Source organism: Anser cygnoides, chromosome 3 (genome assembly GCF_040182565.1).
Source record: "Anser cygnoides isolate HZ-2024a breed goose chromosome 3, Taihu_goose_T2T_genome, whole genome shotgun sequence".
In the NCBI taxonomy this organism is placed as follows: Eukaryota; Metazoa; Chordata; class Aves; order Anseriformes; family Anatidae; genus Anser; species Anser cygnoides.
Genome location: NC_089875.1, coordinates 21,440,094 through 21,462,347, shown reverse-complemented (window position 1 = coordinate 21,462,347; position 22,254 = coordinate 21,440,094). Strand labels below are relative to the sequence as shown.

The window sequence follows — 22,254 nt, the reverse complement described above, 5'->3', positions numbered from 1 at the left end:
TATTCTGTCCAAAAAAAGACTAATGAAATTGGTGAACAACAGGAAACAGAGCCCAGCTTAGGAGCCCAGGTGTGTGTGCAGCTTTGTACATCCTACCAGCAGGAATAACCAATGCAAAGGATTTTGCTCGATACCATGTGTTCATGTATGGACCCAGATGCATACTCTCATTAATTATGGTGATATTTTTGTTTGTTTGGTTGTTTTTTTACATAGAGTTGTCTAAATAAAAAAAATATATCAAAAATCTTGTCATTTAATTTGGCTTTTTATTTTTACTTCAAAGGTGCTTCCTTTTTAGAGATTTGTTCGTTCTTCATATATTTCAAAATTACGCACAACAGCAATTGCACGAGTACTTGTATATCCGCTTTATTGGTGTTTTAGTGATTCTGAATACCTCTTTTTTCCTGTGCTTTCTATTACAGGTAACATAGAATACAGCTGCCCAGCAACAAATGAATGTGAAATCACAAAGCGCAGACGCAAGTCCTGCCAAGCCTGCCGCTTCATGAAGTGTCTAAAAGTTGGCATGCTGAAAGAAGGTAAGACTGATCAAGTCAATACGTATCTCTGCAAATGCATGCAACAATTGTAGGGCAATCAGGAAAGAAGAGAGATAGGTGAGTGTTCTGATCGGTTATTGTAAAGGCAATTTTCATGTATACTTGCTATTCTTGACAGACCTAAACGTCGGCTAAGGAATCAAGGTGTATCTATGTGTAGTGCATCTTCTCTGGAACGTTTTGTCTTAGTTGGAGTACAGCAAAAATGTGCCCCCGCATTCACTCTCTTTCAGTAGATGACTAATAGAATAATCATCAGAAAATATCTTCTCATTTTCCTTCACACTTTTACATCGTGAATTTTCAAAGATTTCTTTCCTCTATTCCTTTTGTACTGTTAGTCTCTCCAAGTTCTATCAGAACTGCACATTGTGCCCTCTTTTTCCTGTTTTTGCTCATTCTGCATGCCATTAGGACAAGCGAAAGGGTCACTTCTCAATTAAACATAAATCTTGAGTATGACTACTGAAGTTGCTGTAACTACGCAAGTATTGGCATACAGAAGGGGAGAATCCACCCCTCTTATCTGTAAGCACGCAAGAACCTCTGCCTCTCACTGTAAGTATATGTTGGGTGTTTTGATTCATCAGTTACAATTTGAAGTTACTGAATAACAGATAAACATAAGAAAATGTTTCCAAGAAACAGTGCTTTCTCACCTGGAACGTGATTCATCTGCCTTAGAAAAAGACATCATTCTTTGATTCTTGGTTGCCTAACATGCACTTCTATTGCTGTTAAAGTATGTGCAAAAATACACTTTTATGTGCATGTATTGCAAACGTTATTATTGTAGTGCACTGTTACCACCAAGAAAGAATAACAGAATATGCCATGGACTTCTGAGCAAGATAACCTTTTAAAATAAAATCAATGTAATGCTTTCTAAATATTGTCTCCAATACTGGAGAGTACTTTCTCTTAAGCAACCACTTTAAAATAGTCCCATACAATTTTGTTTTGTTGGTACTTAAAAAGTCAGCTTTAATAAACGGCTAATTTTTGCAAATTGCTTGATGGTAATTTAAAACAGATTTAGGTATACAGCTATCAGGGTAAAATCCAAGAACAACATAGACCAGTGGAGAGATGATGGGCAAATTAGACCTATCGCGGACCTACAGACATATTCTTATTGGATTATACTTACTAAGAATAAACCTTGTTCTGTACAACTGCTTTGGCAGACGCTATGATCCTGTGAGCCAAATCCTGCTGTCCTTAGTCTTACTTGAGCAAAACTCCTGTCAGATTCAGTGGGGATTTTGACTCAGTAAGAATGGCAGGATTTGACCCTCTCTTCCAGTGGTAGTGGGCAGGTTCCTTAATTGCCAAAAATCCTCATGTCATTGACCACTCGAAGCAGTTCTTTAAAGCCATAATGCTTAGATAAACTGTAGAATGAAAGGAATGTCTGAGCATGGCACCTTTGAAAGGGACTGTGCTTCTTAACATGTTTTTTGATAAGTTAAGTATTCCATATTGATAGTAAGCTATCATACAGATATGTTGAACAATCTGGAGATGGAACAGTGCTGCCAACAGTCCATTCGGGTGAATTGGTTTAGACTAGTTTTAAATTTTGGAGACAGAGTTGCATGCCCCTTAACACATGTATTTGCAAATCTAGTTTGTGTGCAGCTTCTGGGACTGCGTGAGGAAATTAAGTGGCTCTTCTACGAATGAGCAATTATCTCAGTTATCAAAGTTGTGCACAGAATTACTACATTTCTGCACATAATTTTGGTAACTGAGGTAATTTAGACGATTCAGATTCATATGAATCAGATTTTTTGCACGAATGATCATTGTCTGTGGATGCAAATCAATCTCACAGTAGTTTTCTTTGTCAGAATTACATAAATTTTGTACCCTAACAGTACATGCCTTTCTTTGAAAGTTCTGCAATGACAAAATAATTCCTTTGTTAGCCCACCTCCTTAGCAGATTGTAGTTCTTCCGCTCTTACTGTGTGAGTCTTTCTGTCAAAACACACTGCAGTTTCTACTTATTTTTAATCACTGAGTCTGTTTATTTAGAAGAGAGCTAGCTTATCATTCTTTCATGTAATGCTTACCCTACAACCTAACAGGACAACTTGAAAGAGCCTGTAAGGGGGATTTGTTTTCCAGTCCATTTTAGTGGCCACTTTTACTTCTGAAACAATGCTGATTCATACTACAATTTATAGCTGTGTTTGTAATAGAGGTTTTTTCATTTGCTTTACTCAGAAGGTATTTTTGGAGACAGTTGTTTGTTATTGTTGTTGTTTAATATATGGAAATGTCTGGAGATGAGTTTTGGCTTTGACTTTGACAGCATCCTTTATGCACAGAATGTAAAGAAAGATAATGTACTTCTTTCTTTCCGTGTGTAAAGTGGTGTAAATTTATTGATTAGCATGGACTTCCAGTAGGCATTATCTCACGTCAAAGCATCTTAAATGTTTCTTTATGTATAGACAAGGGTTTCAGTCCCATGCAGCATGTCAGAGATCATGCGGCAGTAAATCTATTCAAATGTAAACCTGTTCAATTCAATTACCAGTTTATAATAAAATTTGCTGCTACAGCCTCCACGTTTGTCACAGCAGTCTCTACATGCTGATGGCACAGCATGCCTGAAAATTGACAGCCTAAATCTATTTAAAAAAAAATTTAGTTGCAGACCTGAAATAAAATCGAGTTTAAGCAGCTTTGAGAGGAACATCATATTCCTTACAAGAACTTCTGCACATCTGCCAATGTGTGTCTTCTCCAGAAATATTATCCTGTTGGTGGGGAGTTTTGTTCTAGAAATTTTCCTTAACAAACAGCTTTTAATATAGTCATAAGTGAAACAATTAGCAGACATTGTGCCTCCCTCCCTTCATGTTTGGAAAGACTTCGTTACATTGCCATTTTGTGAATTGTTATATGAAATTCATTTCAGTACCTGGAAAAAGATCCTGAGTTTTTTATTTTAACTTTCAGGGTAAGGTCTGAAGACTAACTGGTCTAAAGACTAGACATAACAAATATACCCATAGTTGCTTTATCTTATGGCACTTGCATGTTAGATCATTTACTGGTGGAAGATATTAGCACTTTTCATCCAGCATCCAGTCTTTCTGTGAGAGACCTAGCATTACAATTTTGAGGCCATGTCTTGAGGGTCACACGTTGGGAGGGAACTGGATTTTTCTTCATGTGTGATACAGGGTGCAGGGTGGAGCAGGGAATTTCTGCTCTTATTGTCAAGGGTGTTGATGGGTCGTAGCCAATAACACCCAGATAGAGGTTCTTAATTGTTGAGTCTTCTAAATCATTAAGAACATAAATAAGTCTTAACAATTAAGGCCAGAAGCTAGAGAAGGAGGGGTAAAGCAATGTAATAACCGGGGTGGCATTGAAGTGGTGGTTCCTGTCTGCATCTCCTGTGGAGTGGTACAAGAACATCTCTACAGGCTGATTCAGAGGAACACTTCATTTTGTTATAGCCCACGGGCTGTTACTTGAAAACGTAAGTCTAAGTAGATGGAGGTTTTTGAGTATGTGTTATGCTTCATACTGAAGCATTCAGTAGATGATAATGAGCTTTTAAGCATGACAAATATAAGTGTGTCATGGTTTCATTTACATTCCTAGGTAATGGTTATTAATAGCACAGTGGAGTACACTTAACTAAGATATTTTACACTTTTCTATTTTTAATTTTATTTCAGTATTATGAAAAATCAGATTTTCAAGGATCACAATTGGTGCTTCTGAAATAATTGTTTCTTTGACTGCTTATGTTTTGTTGGATTGTCTCAGATTCACAAGAACAGATGAAACAACATAAAGATTCTTGTGTAGTCGAGGGAAGAACACTTGAAATGTATCCCTAGTGGATTCTCTAAATAATATAATAATTGCTAAAAGGTGTAAACCCCACAATTTACCCCCCACCCTTTTTTTTTTTTTTTAAAATGAGTGCTTTAAAACATTCTCTAGTTTTCATTTCTGTTGTTTTATAATCAGTCTTTTAAGTTTGGCCTTTCAAACACTTCAGAAGCCAGTGATTACTTTGGTTCAGGTGGTAAAATTAAATCTAAGTTCATGTGCAGGATTTTGTGTTCTAGCAATTTTGACTTTTTATACAGCTAGTTGGATTCAGAAATGGGGGTTGTGATTTTGTTTTCCTTTCTATGACACAAAATTGGATGTAAAACTGTGCAAGTTCATGTGGGAAATCATGGGTAGATGTCAGACTTTTTTTTTTTCTTTTTTGCCTAGTTGCTAGTAGGTCTGGTTGAATTCTACTTTCAGTCACACACTAGTTCTTTATGCCTTTTAATATGGAACCAGCTTACTGGCAAGTGTCTATGATGGAAGACGCTATTCCAAATTTATCACAGAAGTTAGAATAACAATCCATACAAAATAATTCCACTGGAGTAATTGTTTCAAAATAAAACTACTTTTTGTTTCAGATACAGTGTTCGTACAACTATATTCTCAAGAGGTTATTCTGTATGTTTCAGTTTTCTCCATGAAGGCAAAGCTACAGCCTCAGTTTTTTCTGTCCCTATACCGTAGCAAGGTTCAGAATTACAGTTAAGAGGGGAACCTATTGAGTAGCACTAGCAGTTTGCCCTTACTAGGCAGTGCTAGTTTATACTTCTTAGAGGATTGTTGACAGCAAAAAAACTACTATCTCTCTGATACCTGGATGTTTTCAGAATTTTTTAGGATTTTTTTTGCAGTGGTTGATCTGCATTGCTTGTTACTGCAGAAAGTTGGGATCGTAAGAGGCTGATACATAAGGAAACAAATTTAATTTTATTTGAAAAATATATCAAACCATCGTGAAATGGAAGAAAATTTGGTTTTCTTCATGTAAGTACATTTCTATTTTCCTTAAGAATAGATGGCCTTTAGAAATTGCCATCAGCACCCAGTTAGAATAAACAGGGTGACAGAATTCAAGCTTAATTAGCCCAGGTATTAAAAACAGGAGGCCACATCCTCACCTAGTATAAATGGAAACTGGTGGAGCTACATTAGATGGCTGCTCATTTGGCAGGTTTAGCAATCTATGTTGTGGGGAAATTGGCAATATACCTTTTCCTTTTGATGCATCTTTGCTGTTGGTAGTACGTTAGCAGTCAGGCAGCCTCCAAAAATGAATAGAAAATCTCTAAGCTTGTCATCTGGCAATGGTGACTTCATGTAGCCCTTCCCAAAAGAATCCTCTTTCCATCATTGTAGTACGGTTTGCATATTGTGCTCACATTCCTCAATGAGTAGCCTTCGATGTTTCTCATACAGTAGTTTGCTTGAGTTTTTTTGAAAGGTTTTATACAGTCTCTCAAAGTACACTTCAGCATCCCTTGGGTAGTGTTAAGGCAATAGTCAGAATCTGCCTTTTCTGTAAAGAAAGTCTGTGTTTTAAGTTATCACTTCAGCATTGACCTGAAATAAAAGCAGTTACTGACAGTTTTTAAAGTGCTAGAGTCTTTTAGATGGACACAGTAAGGTAATGAACCAGAAGAATATTATATATTAGTTAAACTTTTTTTTAGTATATGTTAACTTTTGCAGCTAGTAAAACTGGGGTGCTCTGTAAAGTATTTTTGCTTTGAACTTTAAGAGGTCTCATTAATTCAAGTACAAGAACATGTTTTTAGAGAGGCGTATGCATTTTCAAGCGTAAATTATTATTATGAAAAGATTACTGTATGAATGTCTTTTGCTTGTGTTAGGCAGCAGATCAGATTAAATTATCATATTGATCTTTTCTGGTTTTGACAGTCTATGAAAATGGATCTGATACAGCAGGGAGAATAGACAGTTTGAGTTTACCCTTATGTGAAGAGATGCATGATATGCAGAGGAACAGATTAATGGATTCTCTCTGAAAATAATAAATAAAACTAAGCAATCCTCTTTATAACTAGAAATGTGTTATGACCTATGTTTTGAGGCTAGCAAAAAAGCCTGCTTAATAGGATTCCTGCTAACAACGTCTCCTTTGAAAAGACCTGTACATAAGACATTGCCAAGGTAAATTTCTCTCAAAGTCTAATACCATTAGTCTGCGAAGAAGAAAGCAAAAATTATTGTGGAGGAAGTTTAAGTTTCTGCTGCCTTCAGAAATTAGAACAAAAGGAAAGAGAAAGCGTTAATGGTATTCAGAGAAAATATTTCTGTACAGGATGACAGTTAATAGAACTGCATTGACCTCAGTGATATTTCTTATGCTCTCTATTGTAATATTACACTTAAGGAGCTCCTTCATTAATGCAGGATATTAAACAAAGCTTCCGTGTTATCACATCAAGAGATAACACAGTATGCCTTCTGTTGAAGTCTCTTTTCAGTATCAAGCCTTTTCTGTGTTTCAGTGTGCTACGAGGGAGTTTGGTTTCTACTACAGGTATTTTTGGAAGTGTCTGTTACTCTTCTTTTACTTCTTTGCCCCCTTTCTTTTGCTCCTTCTTCCCCTTTCCATTCACCAGTCCCCCTCTTTTTCCTCCTTCCCCACTTTTCCCCTTTTTTCACTCCCTCTTTTCTTTGCCTCTTCCCCCTTTCTTTCCTTTTCTTGCTTTCATGCAACCTGTGCTTGGTTTAATATATACTAGGACCTGTTAAATCTCCTTGGAAACAATAGAAACTAATCTCTAAGTGTTGTTGGTGTTCATAAGTAGGCCTCTTTCCCCCTAACCAAAATGTGGCCTGATAGCCCAGTTCAGACATTAGAACTGACAGCCCAATTTGTCTGCCCTAAAACATGGCTCATGACTAGCCACTCTCTGTAACTGATGAGGACGGACAAACGATTCAACTGCAGGTTAGTGTTTATCGTGAGCTCAAGCAACTAGCATTGCTATTCATCCATGAAGAAATTACTCAAGGCAAAGCAAATATTGGAGGTGGGGATGTTCTTTCTGGGGGTAGAAATCACGCCAAAGTACCTACAGGTAGCAGCAGCTGTCAGCCCCCTGAGAACTTCTCACAGCGCTTGTGTTGCAGTGTTGTGCCAGTCTGCCTTGTGGTCTGACTCCGAGCATTTTTGGTCCCACTGATTTCTCCAAAATGAAACAGAGGAGTCCCAGCAGTTCACTGGACACAGGCTTTACAGCCAAATTTCTCTCTTACTGGGTACAATTTTGTTTTACAGTTGTCCCTTTGTACAAATACTCCATTTCCATTAAAGAGTCAATATAAGTGAATATATAGAAAGCAGTAGGGTTTACGTGTCTGTGTCTGAGAACTGTCTACATTCCTTGGCATTCCGTAGATGTGTGAAGGTAGGTACATTTTTGAGGCTAGCTTCTGTGGGTCTGAGGTCAGAGTTGTTGCTGGCCCAGCTATCTGCAGCTTGCGTGGGGTGAGATGTTAGGCTTGATTCTGCTCCCACAGCCATCACTGGTGAGAGTCCTAGTGACTGTAGTTGTTTGGGTCAGGTACGTGTTGGCCAAGAAGGCATTTGGCCTATGGTTATGGTACTATTTTGTTATTAAAGGTAGGGAGCGTAAAAGTTTTAGAATGGGATTGAAGTCTGTGGTGTTTTTGTTAGTGCACATATCATACCTGTTACTTCTTCAGAGTTAGAAGGAGGAGGTTCTGTAGATTCAGAAGTCTACTTAGATTGGAATAGCATTAAAAGTAATAATTTTAGGGTGAAAAAATATAATCAGTGCAATCAGAGGTTGTTAACTGAACGTCCTCATTTATCATATGTCTTTGGAACCTAAAATAAGGAAGCTGTATTTTTCTAATTTCCTAGAAATTATTCAATTTTTTTAAAAAAGATGTGAACATTTGCTTATGCACTGAAAGTACAGTGACAGCAATATAAGTGATAAGGGAAAGTAGAGACAAGTCTGAAGGATGTAGGACTGTGCATGATACAGCATCTTTTCCCGTGAGCTCCCAGACAAATAGCTGCCTTTCATTCTTGGTCTCCACCACCCATAAACACATACATCAATATGGCACTGCCATTTATTGCAGAGTGCTTCAATTCTTCTATATGGGTCCTGTTCTATATTAAATAGGGCTCATTTTGTAAAGTGTGTCATTAATGTTATTTGTATTCTTCACTCTTCTCTTTTTTCTTTTGCCCTGCAGATTCTTGCACATCCCCTCTTTGAGGGGAATAGATTTAGCATCCCATGTAGAAGGTACATTTAGCAGCGATGCAAATGCATATCTCTGAAATGCTGCTTTAGAGCCAACCTCTTTTTTTTTTTTTATTTTTGTTTACACGCACATCTCCCCAGTAAGACTTCTCGCTGTGTAAAATCTTAGTAGAAACTTCAGGATGTATGGTGGGATTATTGGGGGTGAAGTGCTGAAATGATGTAGGTGCTGCTAAGTGGAACCCATGTGGCAGGTGTACAGGCAGACTTTTGCTGCTTGGGATGGATTGGCATCAAAAAGGTTGGAGGTTCAGGAACTCTCTTGGCCTCTTCACTCAGCCAAAGCAATGAATGAGTTGAAGAAGCGCTAAAATTACCATCTGCAATTGTTACCTCTGACCTCACATGGTGCTATCCCTTGAATATTTCACACTTCTAAATCTCTGCTGTCCTACAAAAAATGTTCCAATCAACTTGGTTTATTGGGATGTTAATGTAATTAAGCCACAATTTTCTATATGGTCAATCATTGTCCTTTTTTAAGCCAGAGGTGTTTTCAGCAGTGGGGGGAGGGTCTTTGTCACTTCAACTCACTAAGTCACGATTTGAGGCATGAATGTTATTTCATTTACAGTCTGTAATATGGCTTTTGTGCTTGAAAGTCAGCAGTCTGAAATCTGAAATAAATGTCATCTTCAGCAGTGAATTGTCATTATATCAAATTTTGCCATGCTTACTAGTTACTCTAGTAATAGATCTCATCTAACCAGCCTTTTTTCTTTTTTATTTTTTTGTTTGGGTATTTCACAGAAAAGTGAAACTATGTGAGGACTCTGTTTCACTCATAATAGTGACTTAATATAGGTATTAATCTTTAATAAATGAAAAACGTAGCTTTATTTTAACCTGCAATTGTCCTTTATTAGATTAATGATTCTAGAGAAAGTCAAACACAAGCTATGTTAAATATATTCACTTACTGAATAATATCAGTATTTTCCTGTTTGCTCTTTATTGTTCCAGCAAAGTTAATATGTTCACCTGTTTTTCCAAACAACTGGTTTTAGTTCTCAGGATCATCAGATACAAGCTGAGATGCCAATTTGATATACAGTTGTAGCGCAGCAGTTTCAAACCCAAAAATTTGAACAGCTTGCTTCTATAGGATCCTATTGCAGTCCATGTTAAAACACTTAATTATTAAAACAGTTAATTTAGAAAAATTAGTATACTTTCCAAAAGGAAGTCCATGATACAGTTCTATAATCAGCTTAGCCTCCTGTCTCTGCCCTCCGAGGCAGAATTGTTGGTTTGCTAGAAATGTTTTGCAGCAAAATCACTTGACTAGCAAGAAAAAATTTTGTTGTCTTTGAGCATGCTGTACACATGCAGATCCTGGAAATCAGCAAATAATATAAGACTTATCAGCTTAACGTTCCTCTGTCTTTCTTTTTTCTAGCCAAGAGGTAGGTAGTTCACACAGCAGTGCTGTTCTTGGCATCTCCAGTCAGCCCTATCAAAATTATTTATCACATCATCTTTGCCCTTTGTCTTTTTCTGATATTCCTTTTCAGTACAGTGGATGACTGAAAGAAGGCTTTCCAGATGGGCCGTGCCTTTCTTCCTGGTCTGAATCAATCAACAGATCTGTCTTAGATCATTTGTTAAATAGCTGTGCAGCCACAGGGTGTTTTTAGTGACAGCCTCCTAGCTTGGGTTTACAATGGTGTCTAAAATCTCTGTTTCCTGATTTCTACCTCATTTTCATATTTTCTGTAATTCAACAATAGCTTAAGAAACTGGCAGCTTACATTTCATTGCGTGACCAGTCCCAAGGGTTATCCACTGAAAAGTGAGAAGACGAAGGTACTTGTAGTCACCAGAACTACTGTAATTCTGGATATACTATGTGGAATCAGTTAAGGTAAGATGATTAAGGGGGTGACACAGTACACTTTGGATCCAGAATGAGGTACTTGCCCATGGATTATTAAATGTTAGGAGAGGTGTTGGTCTGAGTAGATTTTGGGGTTCACAAGTCATTTGCTGGTTTCCCTCTCAAACTTTTAATGAAAACACTTAAGCTTCCAATTTTAAGACAAATGAGCTTGCTAAATACTGAAATAGGAGAATGAATGTTTACCTTAAAAAGTAGAAAACTATTTTAAAGTACCAGTTTAAATGCATTTCTTTAGGGAATTCTTGCTCAAAGATGTAACAAAAAAAAATCTGAGATCATATATGTACTCCCTAATTTATACCTCAGGTTCTCAAGCCGAGAATGGAACCTGTATGTGTGATGAATTTACGATGAAGGACTGAATAGGCTCCTTCTTTTCAACAGCTCTCAAGAGCATCACCCCAAAATACAAATCTTTGGCTGGCTTTCAGACAAAAAAAAGAAGGTGGAACACCTTTGAGCCTGGTGTGTACAGGTGTACTCTTTGCCAGCGCTTTCTGTCTGACAGAGCATGCTACATGCCCCATTGCTTGGTGATGTGCAAGGTGCAAAGGAATCCAGTAATCAGAGAACAAATCCACAGACTAGCTAAGATGACTTGAGATTCCTCTCTTCTCTTTTTATCTTCTCTCATTTTCATGATTTTCTATTCTTTTTCTTCTTCATACCACAATTGTATCAGAAGAATGCTGATGAGAAAGCAGTTGCTGCAAGCACATATCCTCTAGGCAATCTTTTTCTGGCCAGGTGGGAGAGAGAATCATTAATTTCTTGAGGTTCTTGTTCCCGACCTGCACTGTTTTGTGAGTACTAGCCAGGCTGAATGACTGTATTTCCTCCTGGGCATCCTGGTATTGCTGAAGATATCCACGCTGGCAAGATACTTCAGCTCATCTCTAATTAAAATACTTGTTATGAAGTATTCTTAAACACGGCTGCTTAATGAAGTTAGAAAAAGCATTTGGATGCGGAGTGTGAAGGTTTCAAATGTTGGAGTTTCTCTCTAGGGAGATTTGTGCAATCAGAAGGCATTCTGAATGCTAGCAATCCATCCCATTTTGTTCCCATTTGTTTTCTCTAATTTCCTGCCTTTTTAATGCTGGTTAGCTGAAATAAGTCCTCTTATTTCACCTCCTCTCCACAGTTCCCTCCCCCTTGATGGACTGGCCCATGACACGTGCCTGTAAAGTGGCTTCTTGGGAATTTGCAAGTCTTTGAATGTGTTATCTGATTAAAGGGATGTATGTGTCTTTAATTCTCATCTGCAGTTCCACCTTTGACCCCATCTGTTAAAGTGGAAAGGAGTTGAGAGTCAGCAAAGTCCCAGATTCAACCCAGATAACCTGCAGCGTGCATATTTGAATGCTTTAACTCTTTGGTTGCCCCAGAAAACGACAGACTGTTAAGTAACAGGTTTGACTGGAAAATGTGGCAGAACAGTGTATCAGGCAGGTATCAGTGTATCAGCAGAACTCCTTCCATTTCAAAAAGTAAATTTAAAATGTAGATGACACAAGTATCATTTTAATGATATTTTGCTAATACTGTGTGTTTACTGCAGGACAATGCAGTTGTGACATTTTCTGTGTTTGCAGACGCTCAACGTAAGTGACTAGAATACTCCAGTGCATTTGGACCTGTAGATGTTTTCATCTTTCCTCTGGTCATTTTCTGTCCTAGCTTTCAAAGACTCCTACAACACTGAGGATTTTCATTATCCCACATCTATCTCTCTTCTCTGAAAGCTAGAGCCAAATTCTTCCCCCACTTACATCTGTTCAACTCTGGTGGTTTCACTTATGCTGCATGGCTGTAACAATGCAGAATTTGTCCTAATCTGCCCTTTCTTTTTTCAGTGGAGAATATGCACATGCAAAGCGAGCATAAACACAGTAAGTTGAACTGCAAATAGGAAAACATATATACATATACATAGTTTGTGTGTGTGTGTATACACAGAGAAAAATATATAGCACACAGATAGGTTTGATAGTATATCTACTGTACATAATATTGTAAATGGTATCTTGCTGTGCTGGAATCTAGGCAATATGAGTTCAGTACTAAAGTGTTCAGGTTGCACCTGAGCTAGCTGGAGCCTGCCAGCCTCTGCAAGCCCACTGAGAGCATCTGTCTCGCCACCACCTTGCTCATGCTGTGTCCTCTGCAGGCTCTCCGATTCTTCCGACTATGAGCATAAATCATCCACCTGTCAGGAGCTCTAGCTGCCTGGATTATGCAATGCCTGCCTTCATTTGGAGATGGTGTGAGCAGAAGATTGCGGCAAATGGTTTGCATTCATTTTAATGCCGTTCCAGCATCTCTTCAGCTTTAATGAGGGTTCAGGGTGATGACGACTCCCTGAGACAATGAAAGTCCTAGAGACCCAGGCTTGCTTTGTATGTTTGTGTGGCCTAGTTTAGATTTTTTTTCCTTTTTTTCCTCTGTTCTTTTTTTTTTTTTTCCCAAGGAAATGAATGGGTTGAAAATTGAGGCAGAGAACCGGTAGTGCACAAAGCCAGCTGTCCACAGCTCTGTTTTTTGGCCTTGTAATACTTCCCTCCAGCTGAGCAATGAAGAATTTAAAAACCAGTCATGTTTAATGTTGATTGTCCATTTGTGCTGTCTAAAGCTGCATAATAATTAGTTGCCTTCAAGTAAATGTTTAAAAATCTTACCTTTGTGGTTTATTTAAATACAGGTATATTAGATTATGTTGTCAAGTGTGGAATACCATGTTGTATAACCTAGATTTAAAATACAGCTCCTCTGTATAAAATGTCTTACCAACAACAAAAAAATTGACTCACAGTAAAATTTTCTTGTTTCAGCTTGTTAGACCTGAGTTAGTCAAGTTCCTTACTCACACATAATTTTAATCACGAATTATAGGTAGAATAAATATGGCTATTATATTTGTTCATATGTGCAAATGGAAAGAAAAAATGGAGGTTATAAGACAAAAGCAGTCCAGGTCCTCTCAAAGGCAAACACTGAAGGTGCTGAAGGTAAGTCACACTTGCACACCTGTAGTATGTCTGCCCTTAACCTTGAACAAACCCCATCAGATTCTTGCAGGTACAGCCCTCCTGCTGCCTTCATGACCATCAACCTCATATTCTTACTTGCCTGAAAAACATTAGGTAATACTAATAGTAAACATACAGTGTTCAGTTTGAATAGTAGTTAGCAGGGGAAATCCATATCTCTGGTATCTGAACAGTACAGGTTCACTGTGTTTTACAGATTTTTAGGAAACTTGTTTACTGACTTTGAAAAATATTAAGCTTGTACAACATGTTTGTTCTGTAGCAAATGCTTCATGAACTTATCAACAATTTATTTTTCAGGGAACAGTTATTTTAAGTTTTAGAGCTTTACCGTGATGTAGGCAGTACCCCCTTTTTATAATAGTCAACCTAAGATGAAGTGAACAAGAGTTGCTTAATAAAATGGCATGGTGTTAATGGGACTGCCAGAAGTGGAACTTCTCCAAGGTTCATGTGTCATTCAGCCCCAGACTTCAAAGTCCAGCCGTTGCCACCCCTTTCTCACCCAATGAGAGAGAGAGAGAAAGCTTTATTGTGTGTTGGTTTTGATTTTTATATTTCTCTTTATAACACTTAAACATGGATTCCTGATGTTACTTATAAAAAAAAATCTAAAAGGTGAAGTCAAATTAAGGTCAGCTTTGTCAGCAGGAAAAATAAAGTTTTAATGCACCTGTATATTTCCTGTACGTATTAATTGAAGGAGCTTGCACAAATGCAAAGAAATCTATTTTACCGAAGTACTTTACGTCTTCCTTTTGATGTGTTCGTCGCCATTACCTTCTTACACTGAGGATACCTAGTTCTGGAAGTCTTATGTAGCAAAATAGACCGAGTCTCAGAGAAAACTCAGTGAAAATGTCCAAAGCTGACACTGGTGGCAGCTGAAGGTGGAATATATAGTGCTACAGTCTGCATACCAGTCACGAATCATAACAATACTTGAGAGCTCTGCACACATGTATGTTCTGCCCCCATGTTCTGAAAGCCAGAGAATTTCATGCAACCTGGTCAGACTTAACTAGGACCACACAGAGCAAGGGAGATTTTTTAATAGGCTGTTTGGAAAAGAGTGAAGACCCTAATGAATGAAGTGTGTAGACTTTGAGATCTTTACTGTGAGCCTTATTTGCTTCTGGTAACAAGCTAACCTCCCATGCCATTCCCTCCCCCCTCCAGTCTTAATTTAATGGAAAAGCAGCAGTGCTGCAGTTTTATGCAAAGCCTCCAGTGAACTCAAAAAAGATTATTATTTCTCACTTTGTCTTTACAGATAACTTTAAAATTTTATGCATCAGAACCCAGGATTATGTGAAGACACAAATGCAACACAACACCGACAAAATCAGATGAAAAATCTCACTCTTTTAGCTATGAAGAAATTAGATTTATCATCAGAAAAGCATTCTCTTTTCATTTTCTGAAAGGTGCTTTTTGACAGACCCTTTGCAGTGGACGTCATGCTCACAAAACATGCTGTCACAGGGCTATTTGAATATGGTGACAGGCTCATTATCATGTTGAAGACAACTGACAACACTGCAGACTAGAAATGGACAGGCTTGCCAATCAGCTGTTGAAAGGATTGCAGTTGAAATAGGGTTTTTTTTTGTTCGGAGAACAGTAGTACAAATTGACTACATTAATTCTTTTTATTATAGTTGCATACACTGTAGTTAAGGGTCCGTCACTGTTGCCATTATAAATCCCTGTTTTCAAGGGTTTATTAGGAGACCATAAAAAATGGTTCCTGTTGAAATTTTGCATTAAATGTATATATATTACCCTAAAAGAACAAAATTTCTGTGGTAGCTGTGTGGAGGAGGGAGGGCAAAGAAGAGGGATTGACTGATTTTTAGCTGAAAATTGCATAAAGCTGAATGCATTATTATTTTTATAGCACCTTAGATGACCAAGAGTTTTATAGACAGGTTTATGCCTCAGGAGTTTACAATTTCAGGATGCAGTACTGCCAACACTCATTATGGGGTGGGATCTTCCTCATAGTTTCATTGGAATTAGTAAAGCACCAAATACTATCTGCAGTAGTTTTTGCATACTCGGGATGAGTAGTCCAACAATCTTGAACCCTTTTTTTATTTTCTTGGAAAATAAAAATGGCTAGGATTTTTTAGTTGTTTTGTTTTAATATTAATCTGGAATGATAAATGATAACCTGAGATTAAATTCAGCAGCACCAGGGAATTTTGCATATATGTCAATAATCTCACAGGAAATGATGCTAGATTCTACCAAGATACTTCAGTTACGCGAACTGGGGAGGTCAGTGGAATTATCTGCTTTAATCCAAAGTGGTATTCCTGGGAAATCCTGTTCATCTTCCAACCAAGGAACTTCGAGGCACGCAGGCGTTGGGGTTTGTGCCTTTTAGGATTTCTGTACCAACTATAATGGCATATGTCTCTGCATGTGCAGAAATTTCTTTGTTTTGACAGATCTGAACAGCTTACTAGTTATCTTCTGCTTAACTCTACTTAAGGTTTAGAATCAGAGTCTCTTGGGAGCTCAGTCCTTCTCAGAGCACGCCCTTCACACCTCAACAGATGGACAATAGAACAGTGTCCACAGTTGATTTCTTCTGTAACGTGCTTGTGATCCCAGTGCGCGCCCGCCTTAAGGCAGGCCACCAGGCTGTAGGAATGGAGAGAGATGGCTGCTGCATCCAGGATGGTTTCTCTGTTTTGTCCAATGGCCTATACATAGCAGTTAGAGCTTTTTCCTGGGAGCTGGGATACCTTTTCATTCCTTCTGACAGAGGAGGGTGTTACGTCTGTGTAAGTGCTGTAAACCTCAAGGAACTGATATTGGTAGATTTTACAAGAGAAGCGATCCCAGGTTGGTGAAGAAAAGGCATAGTGACCTACCCCCTGCAGGAATGAGGCTAGAGATCCTAAATGGAGCAGGGCATTTACAGAAGGTCTGGAGGGAGAGTTCCACGTGAATTGACCACGTAATCTAGATCTTGGTGGCAGCAAGGTGTGTACATTGGCTAGTTTATATTCTGCCCTGAGACGCCTAACTTCTCCCATGCTTTCTGCAGGGAGCCTGGATCTCAGTTCAGGTCCTGGCTCCCTTCTGTGGGCCAAGTGGACAAAGCTAGGCGTTGCAGTACATAGGAGGAGTCACCGTCCCTGGGGGTGTTTAAGGAAGGGTTGGACGTGGTGCTTAGGGACATGGTTTAGTGGGTGATGCAGGTGGTAGGAGGAGGGTTGGACCAGATGATCTTGGAGGTCTTTTCCATCCTTAATGATTCTATGATTCCATTCTGTGAATCTATGATTTGTTTGTTAAGTATCAAGTGAGATATTGAAATAGAGAAAGACCACAGTTTCACGAATCAGGTTTAAACACATTTATCGCACAGTCTGAATCTTTCTATATTCAGTAAATACTTGGTGTGGGGCTGATTTGGAAAGAAGACACAGCTTTGATAGTGTATTTTTTTGAGAGCTTTGCATTGAAAAATAAATTTACTCGTAGTTTTGTGGCGTCAAGCATTTGCAGGCTTAATTGGTGCTCATTTGATTACTTGATTTCAAAGCACAATCAATTACCTTAATGCATATCACTGTTCTCACAACTACGGTGATTGCAAAATTGTGAATGTAAAAATGGAAGTCACTTCTGAAAATGAAGTCTGCAGTCATATTAGCAATGTCAGAACTGTGACTCTCATGAATTACACCACTACATAGCAGAGGACTGTACTGTCATATTTCCAGAGCTATTATATCAGTTCAGTTGTATTCATTCTTAAAATCTTTAAAATGTTTACTTCTTCTCTGATGAAGTCAGTCATCTGTTTCCAGGAGGAAATCTACTGAAGACACAGCAACTAATACAGGTTGTTGAACCTAAAAAGTATTGTTCAGTTGCAAATTATTAAGAAATTATATTCTTATATAATCATATATTATTGTCTTTATTATATTATTGTCTTTTTTTTTTTTCATGAAATCATGGATCCATTGAAGTCAATGACAAAGCTACAGTTGATCCTGGGGCAACCAGGTTTTCATGGAGGGAATAATTCTAGTGGTTAAATCAGAGGATTGGAATCAAGACCAATTTCTATTCCAGAACAAGTCACTTCTACTTTGTGTGCCTCCAGCAAAAATATAATAGCTAAAATAATATGGAGCTATCTCACCAGAATCTTGTGGGGCTTGTTGAATTAATATTTATGGAACACTTCAAGATTCTTTGATAGAAAGTGCATAAATAGCTGCATACTATTGCAATAAAATCCTGAAAAGCAAATCAATCTGGAGTTAGTCTTATCCTGTTATACATAACTACTGGAGCTGCTTATCATGGTAAAAAACAGACAAACAAAAACACTCACCCCTATAAACAGATAAGTATTAAAAAATCCCACAATTATTTGAAAACTCTGGAATTCTGAGCTTAATATTTGAACTGAATTTTGGGTTTTCTGGTGATAGGTCCTGTTTTTAATACTTTTCAACCTAGATTCATAGTTGAAACCAAGCATAACATAGTAACTTTATGTGGCTCAGGGAGTAAATTAATATTTGCTTCTTATGTTGTAAATAGCTTTACAGAACATGCATCCTACCCTTAGCCAAATAGGCAAACAAATAGCATTGTCTTTGAGTCATTGGCTCCTATGATTCCATGTATGAACAAGCATTATTGATTCATTGATGCAGGGGATTTTTCTTTGCTCAGTATTTTTATATTTGCTTTTGAAAAGAAAACAAATATTCTTACCTTTAAAGATACATTGATTTGAAATAAGCTGCACATGAGGGTGGACTAATTACCTAATTTTTCCTCTCATCAATCAAATTCTCATTACCTTAACTATCCCTGTGAAAAGGTAGCAGAAGTTGTGAAGAGCAGGCTTAAAGAGAGCATTGTAAACAGTGCTGCACAGAAAAAAAACAAAAGCAACAACCCCAAAACATCTGTGTACTGAAGAGACATGGGATGAATAAAGGTATTCTTATAGTCAAAGCAACTTGTCAAGCGTGTAACTTAATTTTGCCTATCACCAAGTGCAACAAGAAAATTCTAAAATCTAGGCTATGAAGCCTGGAGGTTATCAGTGTTTTAGCAAGGCAGTGCAGGCATGGTATAAGCTTTTTCCCCAGGACTGACCTAGTAAATTGTGCAAGCACCAGGAGAAATTTTGCCACCTGTCCCTTATAATCAAGGCCTGTCCCTGACTTAGTCTCATTTCAGTGATATAATTAAATGACACCATTTTTCCATTTAAGTTGCATGAACATGCTGCCAGAATCCTATAGTCGTGTCCAGGTACCCAGGAATGTGACTTAATTTGTTCCTTCTATGGCCAAAAAAATAATCGTTTGAACATGGTCCCTTGCCCTAATAGCTAACCCAGCATGGTGTATTAGAATACTATCGTTGCAGCATTCATTGCAAAAATCAATAATCCACTAGATGGAGCAGAGTAGAAGTGTAAAAACTGAGTTAAGTCTGGGATTTTAAGAAGCAGAATCGAATATCAAAGTGGCAGGACTTGGGTAAAACAGCAGAAAAACGCAATGGTAATATTTTTGCAGTGCGTAGTTTTAGAAAATCTTTACAGAAAACCTTTACAAACATTCATGAATTAACTTTGCAGTCCTCCTCCTTTGGTGTTCACTGTTTTTCTGTAAGTGATAAAGTGAGGATTCATCTCTGCTGTAGAAAAGATGATGATGTTGACAAGGAAATTTTGGGGAATAGAGCACTGCTTTGGTTTTTTTTTTTTTTGGGTGGAACAGAGAACTGCTTTCTGTGATTTTTTTTATTTTATTTTATATTTTTTCTCCCCCAAAACAAAGGCAACGTTTCTCTGGAGAAACAAATGGAAATAACAAGAAAGTTATAGAAAGAAATAATAAGATTTGGAATCAGGTAAAAGAAAGAGGGGAAAAGAAGTTCTTTAAACATTTGGAAATTCATGTTGTTTTTTTTGAATCTTTTGAACTATTAAAAAAAAACAAAACTTGAAAATGAAAATCTGTCAAATATTGGAAAATAGTATGATGAGAGTTTCTGATTATGCTGATCACTTCCAGTCTGCTTATCAATTTGAGTCTTGTTACAAAAGGCAAAAATATTTCTAGAGACAGTGAAAATTCAGCTTTGCATATAGACAGTGTCACAGAAAATGTGTCGTTTCCCCCCCCCCCCCCCGCCTTTTTTTTTTTCCTGTTCTGGTTTGGTTTTGGTGAGCGATGTTAGAAGTGGATAGCAGTGGCTCATTTGTGTTTTAGTTTCTACAACATTCTGAAGTCATGATCCCTACAGAGAACAAAGTGTTAGACTTAAAGTAACTTGCTATATTTTTTAATTAGTATCTATCCATCTATAGCAGAGTCATATTGCAAATTGGACTGAATTGAAAGAGATGCAAACTCCAGTTTTAGACTTTGCTGGGTCTTTGGATGTTTAGAAGGAAGAGGGAGAAGAAGTGAAGTGAAAAGGAAGATGAGTCTAATTAATAGGATTGTCAGTAACTATATCCACAAGGATAATGTCTTGCAAGTTGTGCAGTATATGGAAAAGTCCAAGCACTGCATGGGTATTTGCATATAATAATGGTTTTCCTTCAGATCAGTTGCGAGTCCTTTAAGTTTTAAGTTGTTTGAAATGGGTTTTGCCAGTAGCAAACATCTATGTGCAATGGTTATTTTCAAGAAATTGTTACTAATTATTGTGTGAGTAAATCGAACTGTTAGGAACATGGAGATTTTGGGTACAACACAAATCACAACCTTTTTCATATCAGTAATCCTTACATTAATGTCCACTTAAGGGATGTGCAGGTAATGTGATGTTGATGGCAATCGTATCAGCAAGTAGATTGATGAAAACGGCACAAAAGGGTCTAGCAGCACAATTCAGCCAGTTGCTAAAAAGAGCTCTGCCAGTGTACATTAAGCACGACCTAAAGCCTGCCTATTCTGCCCTAGGTCTCCTCTGAAAAGGGTGGGCAATTATGCTATGTGAAGTTTGATGGAAACGTGTGAGAAAGATTGCTCTTACTGCTTAGTGCTGGAGGTATATACGATATTTTGCAAGCATAAGGAAAAATATGGTCAGTATTTCAGGAAAACAGCTATCAAATTTGGTTTGCTGACATCTGTAAATGTGTTTCTTTGTTGTCTGGGCAAAGCTTTGAACCCAGGTCTCCAGAGATGAAAGCCTCAGGCATTAACCAATTGCAGTATCTCACCCTCAGCTTTGTATTTAATAAAATGCTTTAGATAGATGCAGGTGAACTTTATTTGTTTAATATTGATTGCTTCGCCTTCTTTGAACAAAGAATTGTAAGAACTTTGATAAATTAATTTAAAAGTTGTCCAGTTCCATAGTACCTTGTGCATATTTCTGTGTCTGAAGCTCCTCATCAAATTACCACAGAAGGGCTTCCTGCAGAATACATGGAGATGACATTTTTTTCTTTTCTTTTTTTTTAAATGTAGAACTTACTGCAATTATAAGCTTCCCATCCTCAGCTCTCAAATCCATCCCCCCCACCCCTAACAACAAACAAACATTTCGTATACCATGGCAGTACAATCTCAATCTTGTTTTCTTTTTCTGGAAAGAACTCTTACATGAAATTCTGATTTTGATGACGTATTCCTGTTATTTCCTGTCCTGAACTACTGCACAGCATCGTTGTGAGCTATCTGCTGCATTTCTCCCCATAGGTATTCCCTTTCTTCAAGATGTGATTGATATGTGAAATACTTTGGAATTTGCTGTTGCCACAGAAGTAGCAGGTGTTACCGTTTGTAATTATACACTTACTTTGGGAAAGGAATAGCCTGAACTTCTTGCATTACAGAATGTCTTCTTTTCTCTGTCCTCTTCTCCCTCTGCCTTTCTTCTTACAGCACAAGTATTAGTTCTGTTCATTGAAAGATTTTTTTATTTTAATTTTTGGCATGTGTTCACACACACGTTTAGTTGAAATCAGTACAATATGCATAGAATGAATATCCATTTTCTCTGAAATGTCAATTTTGTTCCAAATGGCCGATAAACATCACATTTTCTTAGAACTGCAAAGCTGTTCTGCTTCGGTTTGTTTGAACTGGGTCATCATCATGAGACCGTGGGTTATGGTCCAGAAAGGTATTTGTGTAAATACAGTCTTAAATCAGTGCTTCCCTCTTTCTTGCTCCCTGTGTTGACCAGACCCCCAGAACCTACACGGGGCATACTGGGACAGAATCTCCCCGTCAGTCAGAAGCTGTGCAGGAGAGTTGTGCCAGTGCTTTTACAAACGAGTGTCATTTTGGTGCAGGCTGTCACATAGTCTATAAGTACTCTATTCAGCTAGCATTTCCCCTTATTCTTTATGTCACAAAAATTAATATGCAAGCCTCTTTTCTTTACAGTACTCCTCTGTCCCTTCTGTCATTTCCGAGGAATGCCTGTGCTAGTGCACTATTTATTCAGGACCTGTGAAAGCCCATGGAGTGGTCTCAACGCTGCGGGAATACAGAAGGTATCTGTGCTCAGCACGTCTGAAGGGAAGACATTTTAATGTCAGTTTTATCC

General features: G+C 37.8%; 1 protein-coding gene across 12 annotated transcripts in view; it reads left to right on the top strand.

Annotated features, from left to right (window-relative positions):
* Positions 1-22,254, top strand: part of ESRRG (estrogen related receptor gamma) — a 403,755-nt gene that overhangs the window by 287,812 nt on the left and 93,689 nt on the right. For all 12 annotated transcript variants that reach the window (XM_066995513.1, XM_066995511.1, XM_048057618.2 and 9 more), the window contains one exon: positions 429-545. In XM_066995513.1, the coding sequence (XP_066851614.1) occupies positions 429-545 (117 nt within the window). The remainder of the gene's footprint in view (positions 1-428; positions 546-22,254) is intronic.